We start from the raw sequence: 25007 nt of genomic DNA, 5'->3' as shown, positions 1-25007 counted from the left end.
TGGAATCTGCCCATAGCAATCCAAAGAGGTATACTATATCATTAAGTATATTATAGTTGGCACGTGGCCTAGTGGGCAAGGCATCAGACTAGTAACCTGAATGTCACTGGTTCGAGCATCAGCTGAGGCAGTGTGTTTGTGTCCTTGATCAAGGCAACACATTACTCTGAGACAACACCGGTGCCAAACTGCATGGGTCCTAGTGCCCTTCCCTTGGACAACATCGGTGGCGTGGAGAGGGGAAGGCCTGCAGCTCAGGCAACTGCCGGTCTCCCGTACATCCCTGCCCAGGCCTGCGCCCTGGAAAAAACCTTCCAAGGCACAAATCCATGGTCTCATGAGACTTGACGGATGCCTATTCTATACTATATTATTGAGGGGAACAGCCACAGGGGTACAACATTGTCTATTCTTTTCCTCTCTTGACAGCCACTGGGGTTCCTGCTTCCTGTGTGACTGCCTCCCTGTAGTTCCTATCTATGAACTCCTCAGTCTCCTGAATGATTCCAAATTCATCCAGCTCCACCTCTATTTCCCTATCAAGGTGTCTGCAAGGAGCTGATCCCAGATGCACTTCCCGCAGATGGACCAAACAGCGAGGCTGGAGGTCTTCCAGGTCTCCCTCATCTCCCAAATCCCAAGGACCATTCTCACAATTCTAGTGAGGTAGTAATAAATAAAGTAACAAAAACTTGATGGAAAACCTCACCCTAACCTCTGCATATTCTTGTCAAAGCCTTTTGAGCTAAAGCCTCAGTCCTCTGCTCTAACTCTGTCCCACTAATATAATGGCTGCTCTGCTCACATTCTTTATTGGCCTTTGCAAAGTATCTGATAACACAAGTGATTTCAAGCTCAGCAGAAAGCCAGGACAGGCCCCGCTTGCTTTTTCTGTCTGGCACTACTCATCATAAGCCATGGCACCCATGATTTCAGGCTCTGCTGAAGTTCCCATTGGGCCCTGTTTGTTTTTTTAAATCTACCACTTACTTATATTTATTTTAATATTTTTAAACAGAAAATATTATATGGGTTCTACCCATTTATTACATCCTTGTTGAAAATAAGTGTTACAAGGAACGGGGCGAACTTAAACGCAGGACACTGGTACGGAGATAGAGTTAGGATGTAGACAAGGGTGTGAGCGTAGCTGGAACCTGACACAAAGCGTTGCTGGAGTTGAACGGCAAACAGCAAGCAATACTTATCTTGACATGAAGAGACAGAGTTACACAGGTAAACCTCGGTACTGAAGGAAAACTTAGAATACACAATCCTAAGTGGTCGGGAACGTGAATTACCACACTGGCTAAAACAACGATCTGGTGATGAGTAGATGCAATGCCGGGATATTTATGCTGCAGGTTTTGATGAGAATCAGGTGTGCTGCAATCAAAGGGAAATAGGAGAAAATGGGGAATTAATGTTCAGGACCGTGACAATAAGGGCTCCTTTTATCAATCCCTTGAGATTGGAAATTCCTTTTTCAAGTTGATGTTCCATTCACATAATTATTACACTTTATATGTGTTTGTGTTGATTCTTGCAACAGTAGCAACAGAAACTTTTATTTTGTCTTGGCTTATCACTGAGCTCCAAGATCTGGGCCTCACTACTACCATGTTCAATGGTTCTATTTACTATCAGATAATGTATACAATATACAACCTGAAATTCTTGCTGTCTGCAGACATCCTCAAAGACAGAACCATTCCCAAAGAATGAATGACAGAAAAGAAGACATCGGGCCCCAGTGCCCCTGTCCCCCTCCCACCAAAGCTCCCAAAGAGAAACCATGGTCTACAGTACATCAAAAACTAACTGTTCAATCCAGCATTTCAACATCTCATAGGCTCCCTCTCTTACTAACAAGGGAAAGATATATATTGCTCCTTCCACAGCAAGAGGGAAGACAACAGATGCTATTTTGATGTTACAGTCCGTCTGAAGTGTTGCTTTTTATTTTGAGTTCCCTGACTTGAGAATTGGCAGCAAACTCTCACTCACCATCAAGAGAAAGAGAATGATTGATCCCAAGTGCAGTGCCCTCTGACAGCCACTCTCACTCTCTTCAATATTCTGGCTCAGTATGTGACACCGGCGAGAATTCATGTCCACAGGGCTGGGAAAGGCCCGGAAGGCACCCGACTTCAGTCCAAACCTGACAATATCAAAATGCGGCCAATCAGCGAGATCTGAGAATGTGAACACTGCCGTGCAGAAACAACAGTCTGAGTGCCACTGTAGATCAAAGATCCTGACAGGACCCCAGCCATCCCAAAAAGGAAAATGGTAACATTAGAATAGGAAGAATTTAACTGTTTCACTGATGAGCTGGGAGAAATCACCCCTCTGGTGTTATCTTTAGCTCTGTCAGGTCTGCAGTTGCATCCTCAATATCCTCACTGACAGACCCAGTCGGCATGGAAGGACAATAACAGCACTTCTTCAGTCACCATCAGCACAGGGGCATCACAGGGGTGTGTGCTTAGCTCCCTGCTTTACTCAATTTATACCTACAATTATGTGAATAAATACAGCTCCAATGACACATTTAAGTTTGTTGACAGCACCACTGTTGTTGGTTGAATCAAAGCTGGTGACAACTCATTATATAGGAGGGAGATTGAAAATATGGTTGAATGGTGTGCCACAATAGCAACCTCTCACTCAATGTCAGCAAGACCAATGAACATAATATCAACTACAGGAGAAAGAAGACAAAGGTCCATGAGCCAGGCCTCATTAGGGGATAGGAGGTGGAGAGTATTAGATTTAAATTCATTGGTGCTACCATGTCAGAGGATGTCCTGGGACTAGCATGTAAGTGCCATCACAAGGAAGGCACCTCAACTTTCTTCGAAGTTTATACTGGAATAGATTTGGCATGTCATCAAAAGCTTTGGCAAACTTTTATATACACAGGGGAGAATATCCTAACTGGTTGCATCATGGCTTGGCATGGAAACACCAATGCCCAGGAATGGAAAAGATCACACAAAGTGGTGGATACAGCTTGATTTATCACAGAAAAACCCCTCCTCCCCATTGAGCACATACACATGAAGCAGTGCCACAAGAAAGCAGCATCCATCATCAAAGACCTCCAGCATCCAGATCATGCCTTTCTCTTGCTACTACCATCAGACAGGAGATATAGAAGCGTTAGGTGCGATACAACCAGGTTCGGGAATAGTTATTGCATGAGAAACATCAGGCTTCTGAACTGCATGGATAACTTCACTCACCATAAATCTGAACTGATCCTACAATTTACAGACTCACTTTCAATGATTCTTTACTACTTTTGTTCACTGTATATTTTTATTATTTCCACAGTTTTTCTTCTTTTGCACATTGGTTGTTAGTTTTTGTTTATAGTTTTTCATAAATTCTATTATACCTCTTCATTTTCATGTAAATGAAACTCCAGGTAGTATATGGTAAAAGTTCAATAATTAATTTTATTTAAAATTTTGCTAGAAAGTTTATTCAGCTTGAAGAATTGGCATTTAATTCAAGAGTAATTGTCTCTGGTTTCAGTATACATTGTCATTTCCATTTGAAAGAGTTAAATACAATTGCTACCCATGAATCAGAATTATAGCATTGTTGTACTTCTTCCAAACAAAGAGAACTAAAATGAATGAGTATGTACCAAGTGTGGATTACTTGGCCTGACTGTTAAATATGTAAAACATCTGGGCAAGTTTTCTGGAAGTCTCACTAACTCATTGCTGTTATAATAGAGTCAAGACTGGAAAATGCATAGGGAATTCTTTGTCTTGCTTCACTGTTTAATACCTTCTTGGCAGTGTTCATGTGGTTTTATGATTGAAGACTGTTACTAATTTCGGATGTCTGTTTTGCAAAAGAGTTGGCAGCTTTTGTGAAGCAAGTTTGTTTATTAAAATCCATAGCAAACTCGATTGCAGACATGGCTAAAACCATTTCTCAAAATGTCTGATTAAATGCTTTTCTAAGTAGGAAATCTGTTATTATTCATGAAAAGATAAAATTACATCCTTTGATTTGCTCATGATTTTACAAGTTTCGGAAGTAGAAAAATGTGCAATTATTGATCACACTTAAGAATATGTTGAGAGACAAGCCAGCTAGAAGCTGAAATTGCAGTTCCTTTCTGTATTTTTGATCATCTCCCAGGATTCAGCATTGCTCTATCACAGAGTTTTATATTTTTATTGAAAAGCTTTTTGCCTCCTTTGTTACTTTGCCAAGACCAGATTCTGTGCAATGCGTAGATTCAAGATTCATTGAGTACAGAAGTGGGATGTTATTTTGTAGTTACTTGAGATGTTGATGAGGCTGTATTTAGAATATTGTGTTCGCCTTACCTTAGGGGAGATGCCATTAAGATAGAAAGAGTACAGAGGATATTTATGAGAATATTGTCAGGACTTGAAGTACGTACTGTGTTATGGAGAGAGGTTGAGCAGGTTGGGACATTATTCAATGCAGCATAGGTGAATGAGGAATAATGTTACAGAGGTGTAGTAAATCACAAGGGTGAATGAGCATATTTTTTCCAGGACTGGGGCCTCAAGAACTATAGGTTTAGAGTTGGATGAAAGAGGTATATAGGATCTTGAGGGACAACCTTTTCACCCAGAGGATGGTCTATATATATGGAATAACCTGTCAAAGGAAATAGTTGAAACAGGTACACTAACAACATTTAAAAGATACTTGGACAGGTACGTGGATGGGAAAGGTTTAGAAAGATTTGGGCCAAACACAAGCAAGTAGGATTAGTTTAGATGCAGGTCTTTGATGGCAGTTGGGTTGAAGGACAACTTTTTGTGCTGTATATTGCTATAAAGTGATCATGTTTTCTGTGTAGTTTCTGAGGTCTGATTTTTGTGTGTAGTCTTTTGGATTTAAGTGAAAATTGTAAGAATGTTCTGATGAAAAGTCATGAATCTGAAATATCAATTCTCCACAAATGATGCGTGAGAATTATTCTTAGATGCATTGTTTATTTTTGGTTGGCACAGTGGTGCAGCTATGGAGCTGTCTCAGAGCTCCAGCAACCCAGGTTTGATCCTGAACTCTAGTGCTGTCAGTGTGGAGTATGCATATCCTCCCTGTGACCACATCATGTGTCTTGGGTGCTCTGGTTTTTCCTCCCATGTCCCAAAGGTACCGCTTATCTCAATTGGTCATTTAGTTGGCCACTGTAAATTGCCCTGGTGTGTAGGCAAGTGCGAAAATGTGGGAGGAGCTGATTGGAATGCAGGGAGAACAAAATGGATTAGTATAGCATTCATGTAAGTAGGTGCTTAAGGGCCCATTTTCATTTTGTATGACTTTGCTGCATCAACAAGTCTGCTTAATGAACCCTTACCTTCTGTTCAGATGCCCTGATTATTATTAACCCGCAGCTTCGCTTGACCCCAGCTTTAGTCCTCACCTTTAGCCCTGTAAAGTTGAAGGCTAAAGGATATAGTTGACAATAGATTTAAGCCTTGATTGTCAGATGTAACTTAACCGCATATAAAGCTATAGGGCTTTCTGTCAACTGCCATAGCTATTACTTTTCCTGAATTTATTTTATTGTGTAATGCTGTAATGCTAATATCTGACCTTTTCCTGCACTGCAGGCCATATTTTCTCCTTTTTATCTTCAACTCTTACCTTCAACAAGTATCAGTAATTCATCGATTCATAGACCATCTGAATAGTTTCCTGTGCTTTTAGTCCGCAAGGCTAAGCTTGCCTAACATCTTTTTTGTTTCTTTGTCACCTATGTTTATTCTTTCAAGGTTTTCCTCAAGTTAAGTTGCACAGAATACCCATCTCCTGTTCGTTTGGTCCTTTTCTCATTAAGATGATGACTATCTTAATTCTTTGTCTGGACTCTAGATGGCTAATTTTATTAATGGTTCCCTTTCTTCCACATACTGCCCTCTTTTGCAATCTGCTGTCTAGGCATGTTGTGAAAAGAATCCCCTGACTTTTCTGTTTTTACAAACTTCAATCTATTTAATTTACTTTTAGTCCTCAAGTCATTGAATTAAAAAATGTTTCAAGTTACTGAAAATGTATCATATTAGTTATGAATGTTTGTGACTATGTCATTGTGATGAGGGTCAACTATCTCTCCTCATTGTTCTTGATTGATCTGCAGCTTTTTAAGCAGTTACTACATTTTGCTGTGTAACCTCCTTTTTATCTATGCCCAGGATTCACACTTGTCAGTTTATTTTTTTTTTCACTAAATTTGTAAGCAGATGATCAGCAGGAACATCTTTTCTCCCACTGCCACACTGTCACCTCTCAAAAGTTCAAAGGTTCATTTATTATCAAAGTATGTATACAGTTATGCAGTATACAGCTCTGAGATTATTCTTCTCCAGATAGCCATGAAAAAAAGAAAAAGCATGGAAGTCAGCTCGGGGAGAAACAGCAAACCTACCAACATGATCATTAATCCCCCAAACACCCTACCCCCACGTATGAAAACAACGGGAAAGAATGGGGAAAACACAGTGTTTAAAAACCATAAGACTGAAAAAAATTCCATAGTCCATTGTCCATGTTACTTTGGTAAATTCACCAGCATTATCAGTAGAGGGGGACTTTGGGCACATAGGCTGCTTCTGCTGCAGAACAATTCTACCAGTGATCAGAAGGCTATCTGTGCTTGCCCTCCGCATTTGCCTCAATGTTTCAGTTTTCCTGGTCACCTTAATCAGCAAAGAATGGAAGCTTTAATTGGCAAAATAAAGTTGAACATCGTCTTATAGTTTCTTTGCCTTGAGTTTCATGCTTGCTGCTCTTCGGAATTTTCTCGGAGACAACAAAGCACTGGGTCACTCAATTGTTCTCTAAACTAATTCTCTAAATTGCAGGCTCCAGCAGTGCCAGAAACACATTCCTGATGAAGAACAGATGTAAAAAAAGTGAAATAAATGGTTTTGTGCTTTATTCAGAAGATGTTGACCAAAGGAGCATTGTACACAGGGGCCGTCTAGACGACATATCCGAAGTTTCATCCCTTCCATATCTAAATGTTACCCTTTTGCAATTTTATCAGAAAACACGGCATCAGTTACCACATGCAAACTGATGATATTCATCTCTATCCCTCTGCAAGCTCTCACAAATATGGTACTGTCTCGAAAATGTTAAGTCATTTGTTTGACATCTATTACTCTTTCAGCTGTGTGATACATCCTGGGGGCTATATATCACACAGATATATATAGGGGTTGCCAAATTTAGCTTTTACAAAACAACAGAGAATACTTCAGACATAACAGATATTGAACTTCTCCCTTCTCAAGGAGAAGTTACAATTTAATACTTACAGTAGATACATATGCATAAAACGTATATGTCAATACATTGGAATGATAACTATTCATAGTGATTATGTAATACTTTGCTAGCAGAAATTCTTAAACAGTATTGTAAACTGAAAAATCTTCATATACGCAGTGGCCACTTTATTGGGTACATCTGTACAAGTGCTTGTTAATGCAACTATTTAATCAGTCAGTCATGTGGCTGCAACTCAATTCATAAAAGCATGCAGACATGGTCAAGACGTTCAGTTGTTGTTCAGAACAAAAATTAGAACGGGGAAGAAATGTAATCTAAGTGACCTTGACAATGAAATGATTGTTGGTGCCAAAAGGGATGGTTTGAGTATTTCAGAAATCTCCTGGGATTTTCATGCACAACAGTTTCTAGAGTTAACAGAGAATGGTCTGAGAAAAAAGGAACATCCAGTGGGTGGCAATTCTGTGGGTGAAAGTCCCTTGTTAATGAAATAGGTCAGAGGAGAATGGCCTGACCGGTTCAAGCAGACAGGAAGGTGACAGTAACTCAAATAAACATGTGTTACAACAATGGTGCGCAGAAGAGCATCTTTGAACACATTGAACCTTGAAGTGGATGGACTACAGTAACAGAAGACCATGAACATACACTCAGTGGCCATTTTATTAGGTACAGGAGGTTTTGTTGAGACTGCCTTAATCTGTCCTGAGTCTGATTTAAAAAATAACATTCTCTGACAAGGCTGACTTTGACCTACTTTAGGAATCTCCACTTCAGGTACATTTGCCTGATTCTGACTGGGATTTGGATTTTTAATTTTTCTTGGATTGGCTTCTAGCTTCTCATCAGATGTGATCAGGAAATCTATGATGGAACAGATAATTCATAAAGGCTGTAAACCAAAAAGTCAGGGACAATATTTCTCCTTTGAGCAGCACGCAAGATACAAATACAATAGCTTTTATTTCTTACATTGTTTTGCAGAAGTAAAATCTCTGCTACATATCTTTAAGGAAGTGCCTCACATGTTAGCTTGTTCTTATGATTACAACATGGTGAATAAATGGTGTTTTCAGAAGATTTTACACATCTGACATGTTTTCCTCTCTTTTGTCCAATTCCGTGGGGTGTCTTTCCTCAAACACATATTCAACGGATACAGCAATATTGCCTAATTTGCCATGAATGTATTATAGTAAATCACTAAAATTCAAAGGATTCTGGTTCTGAGATGTCCTTGAGAGCAGGAGCATTCTTCATGGCTTCATAGCCTTTTCTTTGTAGGATGTAAACTATCCTTTTCAATTTGTCAGTCCAAATATTCTGTAGACTTCTGAAACACGCCATGTTTATGTGACTTATTACATATACAATACATTTCTAAAGTCTTACAGTATGTCATCATAGGTCTGTCTTTCTGGTGTTGCCTTTTCTTGCCTAATTCCTGAGCTGAAATGTCACATGTCAGCCCATTGAGCCGAGAAAGAGTTAGGTTTCTGATAATGGTTAATTATGACAGACTCATCATCATCTAATTCAGGTTGAAGCCAGGTATTTGTCAGAACTAACTTTGAATGTGTATGGCCTTTTGCCCAAGTTTGTGATTAACTCCTGCATATATGGAAAAGTACCAAAATGAATCATGTTCAAGAAGCACTATCATCTCAGTTTAGCACTGCAGCCGTAGCCCAATTACTTCATTCATCTTGGAAGTAATGTTAATGTTTCTTGCCTTTGCCTTCCGAGCACAGGGTTTCACAATGAATAGGCCTTACACAACTCAGTGTTAAACTTGAATCCTTTAGTTGGAGTGACTGTTTCATGTAAAACCTTTGGATACTTTTGTATGTTTTAATGTGCATTTTGCTTCAATATAAAATATCTCATTCCAACTTCATTGAGCCTAAACATTTACTAAAAATTTCTTTTCACTGCATGATTGTCTAAAGTTGTAGATCACTCTTTCTAAGTGGCCTAAGCACTTTCAACTGTGGGGATCTTCTCCAGTGTTGCATAATTATTGATTTCTCCAGCTGGTGATTGCTTTTTATGGCAAAACAATTATGAGATGACATTAACCAATGCACTGGTGTTAATCTCCTTGGCAACTGGAGCTTTTGCTCTTCAATAGCAATGATCCAAATTGCTGTTGCACAATCTTGCTCTCCTGATTAATCTTGTGGAAGTTCTTCATATGCTATTGATTTTTTTGTCTTTATTCAAAAACATACTTTACATCTTGCTGTGTTCTTTGGCATACCGTAGCAAGGTGTCTGGCCTTATTGCAGCTGCAGCATTCTGTGCCAAATACTGACACAATCAGAATGTAGGCTTGCTTATGTCACCTCCAGCATTACTACAGTGATAATCTTAAGCACTTACAGTTTTCAGAGAAGCACTACCACCAGGTGTACTCTTGAAGTCAGGTTGACATTTTCATCTGAAAAGTAATTCACTTATGCAGATTTCTGTTGATTGTTTCACAAATAATGTGTATCCCTTTCAATTATGCCCATATCAAATATCATGCTGTAAATTGTGAACAGTTTTCAAGAAGTGTATTCATTCTTCAGCATACATGTACAGTTGTCACAGATTGCTCTCTCATGAAAGTTTCCAAAATGGAAGATCAGTGAAATATTTTCAAATGCTATAACCCCTCAACTTGGAACTTATAGTAATGTCCATTAGCTGAGAGTTGTAATGCTGGTTCACCTTTGTCAAATTGCCCTTCCACAACAAATTTATTTAGAGATACAGTGCGTAACAGGCTCTTCTGACCCTTTGAGCAGCCCCCATATTTAACCTTCTGGTAAAATTATATTTTCATCAAACTTAGTGCCTGCTTCAAAAAAGAAGTTAGCCCCATATCACAATGACATCGTCTGATTTCTGTGTGAGATTTTGCAATTTTCGCAGTGATGGTTGTAATGAAAAACATTGCTCTATCTGTTAGGAGTATTTCTTCTGTACAATTGTCCAATCATTTGTCTAATCATTCACCTGCATTTTTACCTTCCGAGTGTCCAATTATTCATTTAGGCAGAGACATTCTCACCCTTCAATAGTCCAATTGTTATCCTTGGCACATCCAACTTGGAACAACAGAGTAATCCCTTGAACACCAATTTGCTGTCCCAATTTAGTCTTAGGTTCCATAGATTTTTAAAATAAAATGAGATTTGATTTTCATTTTTTTATTAAAAGGGCAGCACAGTTGTGCAGCAGTTAGCGGAACACTATTACAACACCAGTGACTGGGGTTCAATTCCTACCGCATCTGTACGGAGTTTATTAGGTTTCCTTCAGATGCTCCAGTTTCCTCCCATGCATGGATTAGTAGGTTAATTGGTCACATGGGTCTAATTAGGCGATGTGGGCATTTTGGACCAGAAGGGTCTGTTAATATGTAGTATCTCTCAATTAAAAAAAAATCCTATGCTCTATAATTCTATTCCATTTAATGCCAAAATATTATTTTCAAGTGGCTACATATCACTTCTGAGTACCCAACGGCTACCAGTTTCTATTTGTCAGAGCAGTACTTTATTCCTCTATCTCAGAGAGCATTTGATTACAAACAGAACTTTTCCCAAGTAAATACTGCCTCCATTACAAACTCAGTTCCCAAGCAATCAGGTCCATTCCACCCCTAGTAATTGTTTGAGCCAAAAACAGCCTGTGTCGTATTTAATTATAGGATGATCTTTGAACTGGATATCTCAAAATTTTGTTTTAACCTTTATCATGTTTTATGATTTGGCCCTTTAGTTCATGCTGCAGAAACTCTATAGTCAACTGGGACTGGGTGACTCCAATGGCTTCTAGCTATTCTCTCCTTAAAAATTTGAGCTTATCCAAACTCTGCTACCTTTAGGAGTCAGGAGCTCAATAAAACTCACTTATGTACCATCTCTGTCCCACTGACCTGCACTTGTTGTATCCAGCTTTGTTTCCAAATTCTTATATTTTATCACATTCCCTAATCTTATTCATGCATACAACTATCTGAGTTATTTACACTACCCCATTTTATGACCATTTGAACATTCTTGATAGCCATTCCTTTAGTTGCCAAGACTATAAGCCTAACGATTTCTCTCCTAACTTGCTCTGATTTTCTACATATCCTGTTTCTCACCATCTTTAGGGTAATCTACTATCATATTCCTATGTATGATTTGATGACAATCTTTTAAAAAAAACTCCTTCAGTGAGTGAAGGCAATCATGAGTCATTCTCATTCATTAAGATTAGGCCAGCATTGTGCATTTTGCATGGGGCTTTGGGAAGTTTCATGAGATTTAAATAGTTGTTGTTTCAGAGCAATCTATGGAATGTATTTCCATAAAGTCAATCTACTTTGAATATGGCGACTGGTTCGGTGTGATCCCAGGACAGGCAAATGGGGAATAGCAAGCACAGCAGCTGGTATTCTGGTTGTGTCTAGAGTAAAGAAGCTGATCAGATTTGTTGCAGAAAAATGAACTTAATGGGATATTCTAAAAAAAAATCCTGTCATATACTCCAAGTATAGACTCAAAGCTATTTTATGATGATGGAGAAGGAATGCCTTTGAACTGAAATGGTTATGATTGCTGTAGGGTTTGTAAGTAGTATAGGGAGTGAAATCATAGTGGAGTAAATCCATTTTTAAATGGGGCATTGTGGTAACTATATTATTTTTGTTCAACTGAACAGCTCTTGCAATGATGTGAGAGATTTTTGGCAAAGACTGTGGCTGCAATATTAGGAAGTTACAGGTTGAGAAAAAGGTATTTTAAGAGTGAAGGCAATTGTGGATCAATTTTATTCATTAAGGGTAGGCCAGCATTGTGTATTTTGCACTGAAACTTCCTAATTCTCTAGAGCCTTTCTATCACTTGTAAAATATATCCAGATGTGAAGAAATGCTGTCCACTAGACTGAATGAGTGAAGCTGTGCATTCAAGAAACTCAACATTCAGGAAAGGGCAGTAGCTTGATGCCCCCCCCCCCCCCATTTGCCAGCTTACTGTATGTATTAATTTCCCTCAATGCTATAAGGTGGCTGCGGTTTTTACATTTACAAAGATTGTAGACATTGTAAGTAGGGTAGATGTAAACACTATTTTGCAAAGTGATATCAATAGTTAAAGCAAGTGGTCAAGTAGATTCTAACATAGACAAACAAATCATGTAGTTTGTTCACAAGGAATGCAGTACTTCATAAATGAAGAGACAGTGGAGGTCCAAATATTCTTAGTGATTCACATGCATGGATTGTTAAAACGTCATAAACAGTCCAGAAAATGATCAAGGAAGGTTAATGGAATACTAATTCTCTTGTACCTGGATACCACATCCTGCAGCAAATGCAGATTTACCAGAAAAATACATGATTGGAAGGGTTAATTTTTCAGGAGGAAATTATGTTCCCTGGAGTTCAGATGGTTAAGGGGTGATTCGATTAAAATTATTGAGATTATAAGGAGAAATGATAATCTTTAGCAGCTGTGTAATGTAGGGCTAAGGCCACAGACTAAAAACGCAAAGCATGTGTTCAGGGATGAAATTTGAAAATTCTTCCATACTCAAGGGAATTGCAGAAATTTAGAGTTCTCCTTGACAAAAGTAATTTTGATGCTGAACCTGAGACTTAAGGTATCAAGAATATTTGACAAATGAAGCATGAAAAAACTGGGTGGAATCAGTTATGCTTCAAGTTGGTCAAGATCACATTGAATGGCATGACATGTTAGGGGGCTAATCAAAGTAGATCTTGTTCCAATAGTAGTTAGAATCATGGGTCAAAGATTGCATTGGGATGGCAAATTTCTTTTTCCAACAATTGAAAACATTTAGATGGAGAGCAATAGACAGGAGAAACTCTTCCCTTTTGTTTCACTTGGTTTGGGTCACTGAAAGATGATGGATATGCAGTTATTGAGGAGGCATTCAATGATGAATAAGACCAAGGAACTTATCCAGGTCCTCCACAGCTTAGTAATGGCTGCCTGGTCTGAATCCTGTACATTAGAGTGAGCATTGGGACTCTAGTACAGGTTTGCTGGCTGCTGTGGGTCTACAGGCATCTTCTTGCACACCAGCTTTATTTATCACATGAAACATACAGTGAAATGCATTGTTTGTGCAAATGCCCAACACAACCCAAATGTGTTGGGGCAGCCTGCAGGTGTGGCCATGCTTCCAGCACCAATATAGCATGTCCACACCACTAACCCTAAGCCGTACATCTTTTGGAATGTAGGAGGGAGCCAGAGGAAACTTCTGTGTTTATGGGGAGAACATACAATGGTGGGAATTGACCTCAATCTTTCTATTTTATTTAGAGATGCAGCACAGAACAGGCCCTTCCGGCCTAATGCGCCGCACTGCCTAGCAGCTCACTTATTTAACCCTAGACGTACAAACAAGCTGGATGAACTCAGCAGGTTGGGCAGCATCCGGTGAAATGAGCAGTCAACGTTCCGGGCCGAGATCCTTCATCAGGACTGAAGAAGGAGGGGGGAGTGTGGAAGGTGCCAGGTGAAAAACCAATCAGAGGAAAGATCAAGGGGTGGGGGAGGGGAAGCAGGGAGGGGATGGGCCAGAGAGGTGAAGAAGGAATGAAAGGGGGAAGCACTATGGGTAGTAGAAGAAGGCAGAATCATGAGAGAGATGATAGGCAGCTTGAAGAGGAGGCAGAATGAAAGTGGGATGGTGGAAAGGAGAGGGAGGGAATTACAGGAAGTTGGAGAATTCGATGTTCATGCCAAGGGACTGGAGACTACCCTGACGGTATATGAGGTGTTGCTCCTCCAACCTGAGTTTGGCCTCATCATGGCTGTAGAGGAGGCCATGTAGGGACATATCCGAATGAGAATGTGAAGGAGAGTTGAAGTGGGTGGCAACCAGGAGATCCTGTCTGTTGTGGCGGACGGAGCGGAGGTGCTCGACCAATCTGCGTCGGATCTCACCGATGTAGAGGAGGCCGCACCGGGAGCACTGTATGCAATAGATGACCCCAACAGACTCACAAGTGAAGTGTTGCCTCACCTAGAAGGACTGTTTGGGGCCCTGAATGGTGGTAAGAGAGGAGGTGTAGGGACAGGTGTAGCACTTACGCTTGCAGGGATAAGTGCCGGGTGGGAGATCTGTGGGGAGGGACGTGTAGACCAGGCAGTCACAGAGGGAACGATTCCTGCGAAAGCAGAGAGGGGTAGAGAGGGAAAGAAGTGCTTAGTGGAGGGGTCCTGTTGAAGGTGGCGGAAGTTACAGAGGATAATATACTGGATCCGGAGGCTGGTGGGGTGATAGGTGAGGACAAGTGGAACACAGTCCCTGTTGTGGTGACGGGAGGATGGAGTGAGGGCCGAAGTGCGGGAAATGGAGGAGATGTGGGTGAGAGCATCATTGATGACAGCAGAAAGGAAACCACGATTCTTAAAGAAAGAGTACATTTGAGATGTCCTGGAATGGAAAGCCTCATCCTGGGAGCAGATGCGGCGGAGATGGAGGAACTGGGAATAGGGAATAGCATTTTTACATTTGGCAGGGTGGGAAGAGGTATAGTCGAGGTAGTTATGGGAGTCAGTGGGTTTATAGAAGATGTCAGTGGACAGTCTGTCTCTAGAGATGGAGACCGAGAGATCAAGAAAGGGGAGAGAAGTGTTCGAGATGGTCCAAGTGAATTTGAGGGCTGGGTGAAAGTTAGAGGCAAAGTCGATGAAATTGACGAGCTCAGCATGGGTGCAGGAAGCAGCACCAATGTAGTTGTCAGTGTAGCGAAGGAAAAGTTGGGGAGCAGTACCAGTATAGATTTGGAGCATAGGCTGTTCCACATAATCCACGAAGAGACAGGCATAGCTGGGGTCCACGTGAGTGCCTATAGCTACACCCTTGGTCTGAAGAAAGTGGGAGGAGCCGAAAGAGAAGTTATTAAGTGTGAGTACCAGTTCAGTCAACTGGAGGAGTGTGGTGGTGTTGGGGAACTGGTCAGGTCTATTGTCAAGAAAGTAGCGGAGGGCTAGGAGGCCTTTCAAGAAAATAGCGGAGGGCTTGATCATGGGACAATTTTCAATGACTAATTAGCCGACTAACTGGTACATCTTTGGAATGTGGGAGGAAACCCATCCACTCACTGGAAGGGTGTACAAACCTCTTACAGACAACATCGGAATTAAACTCCAAACTCCAACATCCCGAGCAATAATAGTGTAGCACTAACCACTATTCTACTGCAGCGCCCCTTTATGATGCTGCCCTTTCTGCTGCCTGGGAGCTCAGTTTGTGGCACACTTCTGATACGTGAATTGTTTGGTTTTATCCACCGTTAAATACATTTTGAAGCAGAATGATTGTCAGTATTTTTATTTGTACTGGGCAGAATGACTTTTTTGCCCTCAATTTTACAGGGAATTATTAACAAATCTGTCAGAATTTATTGACATTCTCCCAAGAAAAGTGACACTAACCTGTGCATGAAAACACAGAATCATTGATATTACCGATAGTAGTTCACTATTACCAACTGACTGCACTGCAATACTGGACTGCTGTTGGGAGTTTGGGGTGGGAGGGGAAAGTTTTGAAGAACCCCCACCAGATGAGTAGCAGAATTCCCATCCATAATGATGGTGTGTTTGGTTGGAGATGACGAATGGATAGCTTTCACATTCATTTGAAAGGAGGGAATGGTTGGAAAGGTCTGCAATAAATTTTTGCTCATTTAGATTTTTGCATATAATTTAGAGTGTTTTAAGGTGTTCTTCAGTAATTGAGATTTTTAATACAGTATGGCTGTTTTATATGCTGAGGTCCCACTTCTTTTGCTTCTTTGGGGAGGGGGGGAGAAAAGGAAAAGGAATGTTAAGATGGATAATGGTAAGTATGGGAATTCCTGATAAACTTTTAAAGTTGCCTTGCATTCCAATGTATTTTGCCTTGTGCTTTTATTTTCCTGATCACTATCTTATTTGTTCAGCTAGGATTATGCATTAGTAGAGCTTCTGCTTCAGTCCTGAATCTGAACTGCAGTCTTGTCCTGCTGCCCATGTGTCACACTTTACTGGCATTTCTGCGAGGGTCCCAGAAGGTGAGTAGGTTTCTTTTTTTTAATTTTTAGACTAATGAAGAATTTGAGTCATGCTTACTGACAAAGATCCATAGTTTTTTTTTGCTGATTTGCCCAACACTTTTCTAAGCATCTGCTGCTTTATACAAATTTTACAAAATCCTGGTTGGAGGACTGTGAATAGCTCTAATATCTGTAGTGTCTGGGCTCTTTGTGTAACCTTGTGTTTGATAAGCTAGACATACTCAGAAACTGTACCACAGCATAATCATTTATCTAAGAACCTCACTGGACAGGGTGATTTGGCCCCTGCAGATAATTACTACAGTCTTAAGTGTAGTCAATCACAAGCCGTAGCCTTAAAGCTGCAGTCATCCTTTGATAGTCAATACTAAATGCACAGGTAACTTTAGCAAAAATAGATTGACTTTGGAGAAATGCAACACAGATGTACTTGTTTCCCTAAGATTAAATTATAAAAATGGATTATAAGACCTGGGTTTGTATACTTTGAATTTAAAAGTTAAGGGTGATTTGATCAAAGCTTACAAAGTATTGAGGGAAATTGATGAAGAAGATGGAGAGAAACCAGTTCCTCTGGTTGGGAAGTCCATAACTCAGAACCGGAATTATCACTGGCGTATGTCATGCAGTTTTTGTTTTGTGGTAGTGGAACATTGCAATACCTAATTTAAAAAAAAACCTATAATTTACGATAAGATATATGCAATTAAATAAGTAGTGCAAAAGGAGAACAAAATCATAAAGTGAGGTCATGTACAATTGTCCATTCATTGTCCATTCAGAACTCTGATGGCAGAGGGGAAGAAGCTGTTCCTAAAACATTGAGTGTGTGTCTTCGGCTCCTGCACCTCCTGCTTAATGGTAGCCGCAAGAGGAGGAAATTCCCTGGATGATGCAGGTCCTTAAGGATGGTTACCACCTTTTTGAGGCATTTCCTTTTGAATGTGTCCTTGATGTTGGGGAGGCTAGTGCCTGTGATGTAGCTGGCTGAGTTTTTAACTTCCTGCAGTTTTTTTCTGATTGTATGTAGTGTCCCAATTTGAATGCTCTCCAGGGTACATCTGTAGAAATTTGCGAGTGAGTCTTTGTTGACATACCAAGTCTCCTCTAAGTACTAATGAAATATAGCCGTTGTCATGCCTTCTCTGTAATTGCATCAATATGTTGGGCCAAGGATAGATCTTCAGAGATGTTGACACCCAGGAACTTGAAACTACTTACCCTTTCCACCGCTGATCTCTTGATGAGGACTGGTGTGTGTTCCCTCAATTTCCCCATCCTGAAGTCCACAATCAATTCCTTGGTCTTACTGACACTGAGTGCCAGGTTGTTGTTGCACCACTAAATCAGCTGATCAGTCTCACTCCTATCTTCTTCCTTGTCATCGTCTGAAATTCTGACAATGGTTGTTGTATCATCAGCAAATTTACAGATGGTGTTTGAACTATGTCTCGCCACACAGTCATAGGTGTAGAGAGAGTAGAGCAGTGGGCTAAGCATGTACCTTAAACATAGATTTCTCGAACTTCCAGTTATGCCCCCCCCCCTCCCTTCACTATGGTCCATTCCCATTTCTGTCTCTCTATCTCCTTACCTGCCTATCACCTCCCTCTGTGCTCTTCCCCCTTTTCTTTCTTCCATGGCCTTCTGTCTTCTGCTATCAGATTCCACCTTCTCCAGCCCTTTACCTTTTTCACCTATCAATTTTCCAGCAGTTTACTTCACCCCTTCTGGTTTCATCTATCACCTTCTGGTCCTCTCCCCCCACTTTCTCACTCTGATTCCTCATCATCTTTTTTTTCCCCATCTTGATGAAGCGTCTTGACCCAAAACGTCAACTGTACTCTTTTCCATAGATACTGCCTGGCCTGCTGAGTTGCTTTGGAAGTTAGTGTGTGTTGAAGTGCACCAGTGTTGATTATCGGTGAAGAAGAGATGTTATTTCCAATCACCACTGGCTGTGGTCTCCCGATGAGGGAGTCAAGGATCCAGAGAGGGGTACAGAGGGACAGGGTTTGGAGCTTGTTGATAATACTGAGGGTATAATGGTGTTGAATGCTGAGCTCTAATCAACAAACGGCAATCTGATGTAGGTGTTGCTGTGGTTCAGGTGATCCAAGGTTGAGCGGAGTACCAGTGAGACTGCATTCAATATAGACCTATTGTGGCGATAGGTAAATTGCAACAGGTGCTTGCATAGGCAGGAGTTGATTCTGGCCAGGATCATCCTCTTAAAGCATTTCATCACAGTAGATGTGAATGCAACTTGGTGATTGTTTTTGAGGCAGCTCTCCCTCTTCTTGGGCACCGGTATGATTGATGTCCTTTTCAAGCAGGAGGGAACTTCTGAATCAGCAGTGAGATTGAAGGTGTTGTTGGACATTGCTTCCAGTTGGTTGGCATAGGTTTGCAGTGCCCTACCAGGTACACCATCAGGGCCTGAGGCCTTGCGAGGGTTCACCCTCATAAGAGATGTCTGATTTCGGCCTCCCTGACGGATATCACAGGGTCATCAGATGCAGCAGGGATCCACACAGCTTTATTCTCCCTTTCCAAGTGTGCATATGAAGGTGTTGAGCTCATCTGGGAGTGAACCATCACAGCCAGTCCTGTTGCTGAGTTTCACCTTGAAGGAAGTAATGGCCTGCAAACCCTTCCAAAGCTGAAGTGCATCTGATTCTGTCCCTAACCTCAATCTGAATTACTTATTGACTCTTAAGATAGCCTTCCATGGGTTGCACCTGGTCTTTTGTATACTTCTGGATCACTAGTCTTGAGTGTCACAGATCTAGCACTCAGCAGACTATGAATCTCCTGGTTCATCCCTGACTTTCGCTTTGGGTATATCTGGTATGTTCTCAAAGGAATACATTCACCCATGCAGGTTTTAATGAATCAGTGTCCATTGTGGCATATTCATTCAGACTCGAAGATAAATCCCTGTATAACGTCCAGTCCGCCAACGATAAGTGCTCCTCCGCCTCCCATGACCATACTTTCTTGGCCCTCACAACTGGTGCTGAGGTCTTTCATCTCTATCTGTAAACTGGGAGTAGAGGTACTGCGGCTGATTGGACTTTTCAAATTGCAGGCTTAGAATGACACAGTAAGCCTTCTTGATGGTGGTTTAACAGTGGTATAGTGTGTTGGCTCCTCTGGTTCCACAGGTGATATGTTGGTGGTAGTTGTTCAGAGACTTCTTCAAGCTCACCTAGTTGAAATCCACTGCAATGATAGGGAAGACATCAGGATGTGCTGTTTTGCGACTGCTGATGACCCTGCGCAGCTTCATCAGTGCCTGCCGGATGTTGATCAGAGTTGGAATGTACACGGCTACCAGGGCGACGGCAGAAAACTCCCTCAGCAGATAAAATGGATGACACTTAACAGCTGGATGTTCCAGGTCGAGTGAGCAGGACTGAGATAAATTAATCAGAAAGGGGTTGAGGGAGATAATAAATCAGCCATAATGGAATGGCAGAGCAGACTCGATGAGCTGAGTGGCCTAATTCTACTCCTATGTCTTATGGTCTTATCATGTCTGTGCAGCATGATGAGTTAATCACGAAGCATAATTCATCTCCTCACCTTCAAGGGACTCACCTGGCCTGTCTTCACAGTGAATGGTGAAGCCCTTGGGCTGCAGCGCTGTATCTGAAATGGCTAGTGGGTGAGGCATATTTCTGTGAGCTAAGTACACAGCAGTTCCTGATGTCCCTCTGGTACTGCAATCTTACCTGAGGTCATCAGTTTTATTTTCCAGAGACTGTTCATTCGCCAGCAGGATTTCCGGAAGTGGGGTTCTAAGGTCTCTGCATTTCAATCATACCTGCAAACTTGCCCACATTCCTGCTTCTTTTACTTGAGGGGAGCTGCACTCATGACTAGAGTCTGCTGTCCGGGTTCTACCAATTTTAAGGATCAATAGATGTTTTTGGAAAGGCCTTATTGAAGTACCCATGACTGTGACTGTGGATTTCAGCTATAGTAATCTTAAATGGGAATATTTGATGCTTCCCATCGGAGCTGCATGGAAGGAGTCACCACCTATCTGTGCCATCTTGTAACTTTGACTCGAGGGCATATTTGAAGGGTTAAGTGATTCTTTTACGAGTGAGATTAGGAAACCACTCCAAACAAATGGGTGGACATTTAGAAATTTCCTCAAGCGTTAATTGTAAAATTGGGAAAATGGGATTAATCTATTTTTGTTAACTCTAGAAATTGATATGTGAGGAAAAAAAACACCCAGACATATAAACTTAAAATAGCTGCTGTCCAGCTGAACAAGTTTCAGGGGCTAATGAATATGTTCTTCTATGTCCGCATGTTCTTAATCATCTTATCGGGGGAAGAAAGTTGTAATATTTATGATACATTTATTAATGATCAGAACACTAAGTCTGCAACAACTATAATGAAGCAACTAACGCTGCCAGTAATAATGAGCATTGAATGAACATATTTACATTAACTTTAATTCTTTTGACCAATTTTTGTCTGATAAAAAAAAATGGAGATGACATTTTAAGTTGCAAACCATTGTTAAACCTGAGACAGAAACAGGAAACATTTCTATTTGATGGCAACAACCCACATTACTAGCTTACTGGACCAACATTTTGTGTTGAGCCTGAGGATAAATTCTTAATAAAAGATAAGTGCCAATTCTGTATTCTAAAGACAGCTGTTTCTCTGGTCTAGCTACTGGTATAGCCTGTAGTCAAATCAATAGCAAGAAAATAACTTGCCAAACACTACTCCCATCTGCTCACTGCTTTTTTTGTTGTTCAGCTTTAACTATTGATAATCTTTGTCATGATTTGGATTGTCCTAAAACAGATGGTCGATGGGGACAGACTAAAGATAGATTCCAGAAGAATTATTAGAGGTTTAGCTAGACCAGAAGTTGGTGCTGCTTTAGTTTTTCTCTGAGAGTCACAGAGTCATGCAGTCTGGAAGCAGGCTGTGTAGCCCAGTTGCCCCATGTTGACCAAAATGTCCTGGTTAGCTGCCATACATCATCAAATCTACAGCTTGGGCTGGCTGTATTTTAAGTTAACTTACCTATGTGCTGGGTGTGAGGCAGGATGGTGATATGTGTGGGTGCCAGCCACATATCTAAGTAAGTGACTTTAATCCAGTCACAGCATTAATGTATCATTACTGGGATTTCTGCTTTGTGTGGTTATGACTCATTTACAAATTGTAACGTACCCCGTAACTGGGTGTCTGACCAGCAGAGAAAGAAGAATCCGTTGGAGTCTGGTGGTACCAAACTAAAGGTGTTTATTAGTAAACTACACAATACAACATCAAAAATGCAAATTTACATATAAAACAAGTTGGCAGTAATAAACCTAAAAGTGTAGGAATAATAACAAGCAATAATAAACAAGCTCTATCGATGTCTAGTGGTAAATGAATTGTCATAGGAAAGTATAGAGTTCAGTTCATAAATGCTGAGGTGGTTATGGTTGTTGTGTTGAAATCGTTGGGGGGAGAGAGAGAGCGAGCGAGATGTAACAGCAACAGTTGCGGCAGGCAAACCTTTTTGTGGCTTTCTTAATTCGTTGTGTTTTTGTGGCCATTCAGTTATAACCCCTCTGGTCTTCAGCTAGACCGTTCTTCTGTGATGGATTCGTCACTCTGGCATGAGTGGACACACACACACAAGTCCCCACCGGCCCTGCTGTAACACTGTGAGCTTTACTGACTGATCTCCTGGTTCGGTCTTCGAAGCCCCCACCTTCCCGTGGGTTCCCAACACTCAGTGTCCACTGGTGTGTTGAAGGTTGTCTCTCCAGACCTGTCTTTTATTCCCACTCATGGGATCTCAGCTATCCATCAACTCTGAATGACCGTGTCCATCTAATCAGGCCACTCCTGCTATCTCCTGAGGAATGTTAATGAGCAAAGTAAAGTCCTTGTAGTGGAAGGTGAATAATCCAGGAAGAGTCAAAATACAGTAAGTCAACAGTCTCTCTCCCCTCTTAACTGTAGCAGATGTTATTGCCTGTGTTTCATCTCTGTCTCTCATGAGCAGCATTGCAACAGCAATAGTTTGTAGTTCTCAGGAGGGGGGTTGGGAATGGTTAACTCTGCACCCCATTGACCATCATGTCTGTTCATCACTCATACCAAAATGCATAGTTCAAAATCACATTGTAAGATGACCCAACACTAGGAGGTGTTGTGAATTTTGAGGAGGATAGTAATAGATTTCGAGACACCATAGATAGGCTGGTGGGTTATGTGGTAAGTGTCTGCTGTTAGTAGAAAGAACGAGAAGAGGCAATATAAACTAGAGAGGACAATTCTAATAGGATACAAGAACAGAAAGACCTAGGGGATACGCCTCCATAGAACAAATGTTCAGAGTTCTAGGGAAACTGCAGGACAGTGTGATTAACTGGATTAACTGCATGTAGAGCCAGTGCAGACTTCTTTGAGTCCAGTAGCATTCTTACAATTGCATTTGATAGAATCTGCTGATGGGCTGTGACTTGGCTGAATAACAGAGAGGAAATAGACAGTGTGATGACCTAAGGCGTTAGGTCTTGGGTTGCAACGCATCCTAAGATTCAGTAATGCGTTGTCTGATGTTACACTGTAAGGAAAGAAAGATTTGACTGCAGTTGACCCCTGAAGCAGCAGTCAGAATGTGATTGCCCAACTGATGAACTTGATGCCTAAGGTACTTTAATAACCTATCAAATTGGGGAAAGTGAGCGTCGCACCTTAATGGTATTATTGCTACCCGTTCAGTCAGTCCCCTAAATTCCAGTGCGCACTTGGCACCCTACTGTGGGTCACTACGCTAACTTAACGCAATGCTAGGAGTTTGCAGCTCAATTCCAGCACCATCTGTAAGGAGTTTGTAGGTTCTGCCCATGGCTGTGTGGGTTTCCTCTGGGTACTTCACTTTCCTCCCACAGCCCAAAGTAGGTTAATTTATCATTGTAAATTGTCCTGTGATTAGGCTAGTTGTAAATACGTGAGTTGTTAGGCAGCACAGATCTTTGGGCCAGAAGGACCTTTTCTGCGCTGTATCTCTGAATAAATAAAACATTATTCCTCTCGTGCACCTTACAAGTACACTCATCCACTTGTGTGCACTTCCTTACATTGCCATCCACTCATCAGATACTCAGTTTTATGGTTCAAAGGTCCAATTTGGTTTATCAAAGATATTCTTCAATGTTCCTCATTAAATAATCTGCAATCTGCAGAAAAGGTGGCCCTTGGCTAACTGGCAGATGGAATACACAGATATTGCAGATAGAGAGATGGAGGACGTACTGCTACTTGGTGACAGAATTCCATCTCACCCAGTGATAATTGCACCCAGCTTTAAGTCATTTGGACTTTGAAGAGGCAGCAATGTGCTTGTAAACTATTCTCTGGGGAAAACCCCAAGGTTGTTCATTTAGTAGGTAGAAAAGAAAAATGTTTTTAAATTGTATATCATTGTCTGTGATCCCTTACATCATTCAGCAGTTCACCATCTCAGATGTTTTCAAAAACTTTCGACAGAGGGGCTGACTTCCTGGATTTCTCTCCTGATACCATCTCTTGTATGTAGCTGCAGATGCAGATGGGCAAACCTGTTACAGCTTCAGAATCTTTTGGTTGTACTTTGGTGTTCTAGCTTGGTTTACGGAATATTGCTTCATTAGCAGCACCGTTGATTTGTGGGGAAATTGTCTAGTGTCAATGTATTGAAACTAAACAGCAGCAGTCCCTGAAATACTACAAAAACTTTCTGCACAAATTTCCTAAAAAAAAATCAAAATAATTCCTAAAGCTTTTCAGAGTTTGTTGAGGATGCATTACCAATTACCAGATTTATTTATGTATTTATCAGCCCTAACACAGTCCTGCAATGGCCTTTCTGTGATTTCACTGTAGTTTTCCAGGAAGCTTTGGAGGCTGAATTAACTTTTAACATTCTTGTTAAGGTAGTTCCCAATGAACATTTAACAGATTTGAACAAACAATCCAGCCCTCCTGAGAAGCATTCAAATACTTGGGATACATTCAGAAAATGGTAGGTTAATCGGAGCAACACACACAAAATGCTGGAGGAACTCAGCAGGCTAGGCAGCATCTATGGAAGAAAGTACTTTTTCCATAGATGCTGCCTTGCCTGCTGAGTTTCTCCAGCATTTTGTGTGTGTTGCTTGGATTTCCAGCATCTACAGATTTTCCCTTGTTTGTGAATGGTTTCTCCTAAACATATTTTCCATTAGTTTTAAACTCTCCTCACTAAGTAAAGCTCAAAGAGTAAGATAGATTAATATCTTAAGCATCCCTTGCTGCACTTAAATTAGGATATCTTAATGTTATTATTCAATAGGGTGTATATACAGTCGGCCCTCCCTATCCACGGGTTTTGCACGCGTGGATTCAACCAACCGCGGAATCGGGAAAACCTGGAAGTTCTCTCTCCAGCACTCATTGTTTGAGCATGTACAGACATTTTTCTTGTCATTATTCCCTAAACAAAATAGTATAATAACGATTTACATAGCATTTACATTGTATTAGGTATTATAAGTAATCTAGAGATGATCTAAAAGTACAAGCAGTCCCCAGGTTATGAATGAGTTCCGTTCCTGAG

General features: G+C 40.9%; 1 protein-coding gene across 2 annotated transcripts in view; it reads left to right on the top strand.

Annotated features, from left to right (window-relative positions):
• The window catches only part of LOC132391419 (NADPH oxidase 4), a 151314-nt gene that overhangs the window by 7887 nt on the left and 118420 nt on the right, over positions 1–25007 (top strand). Inside the window, exon 3 of one of the 2 annotated variants that reach the window (XM_059964597.1) lies at positions 16271–16381. In XM_059964597.1, coding sequence (XP_059820580.1) covers positions 16271–16381 — 111 coding nt within the window. The remainder of the gene's footprint in view (positions 1–16270; positions 16382–25007) is intronic. The other variant, XM_059964598.1, reaches the window with a different exon arrangement.

Source organism: Hypanus sabinus, chromosome 3, assembly GCF_030144855.1.
Source record: "Hypanus sabinus isolate sHypSab1 chromosome 3, sHypSab1.hap1, whole genome shotgun sequence".
NCBI classification, from domain to species: Eukaryota; Metazoa; Chordata; class Chondrichthyes; order Myliobatiformes; family Dasyatidae; genus Hypanus; species Hypanus sabinus.
Note: the sequence above shows the minus strand (reverse complement) of the source record. Positions and strands in the feature narration are given on the sequence as shown.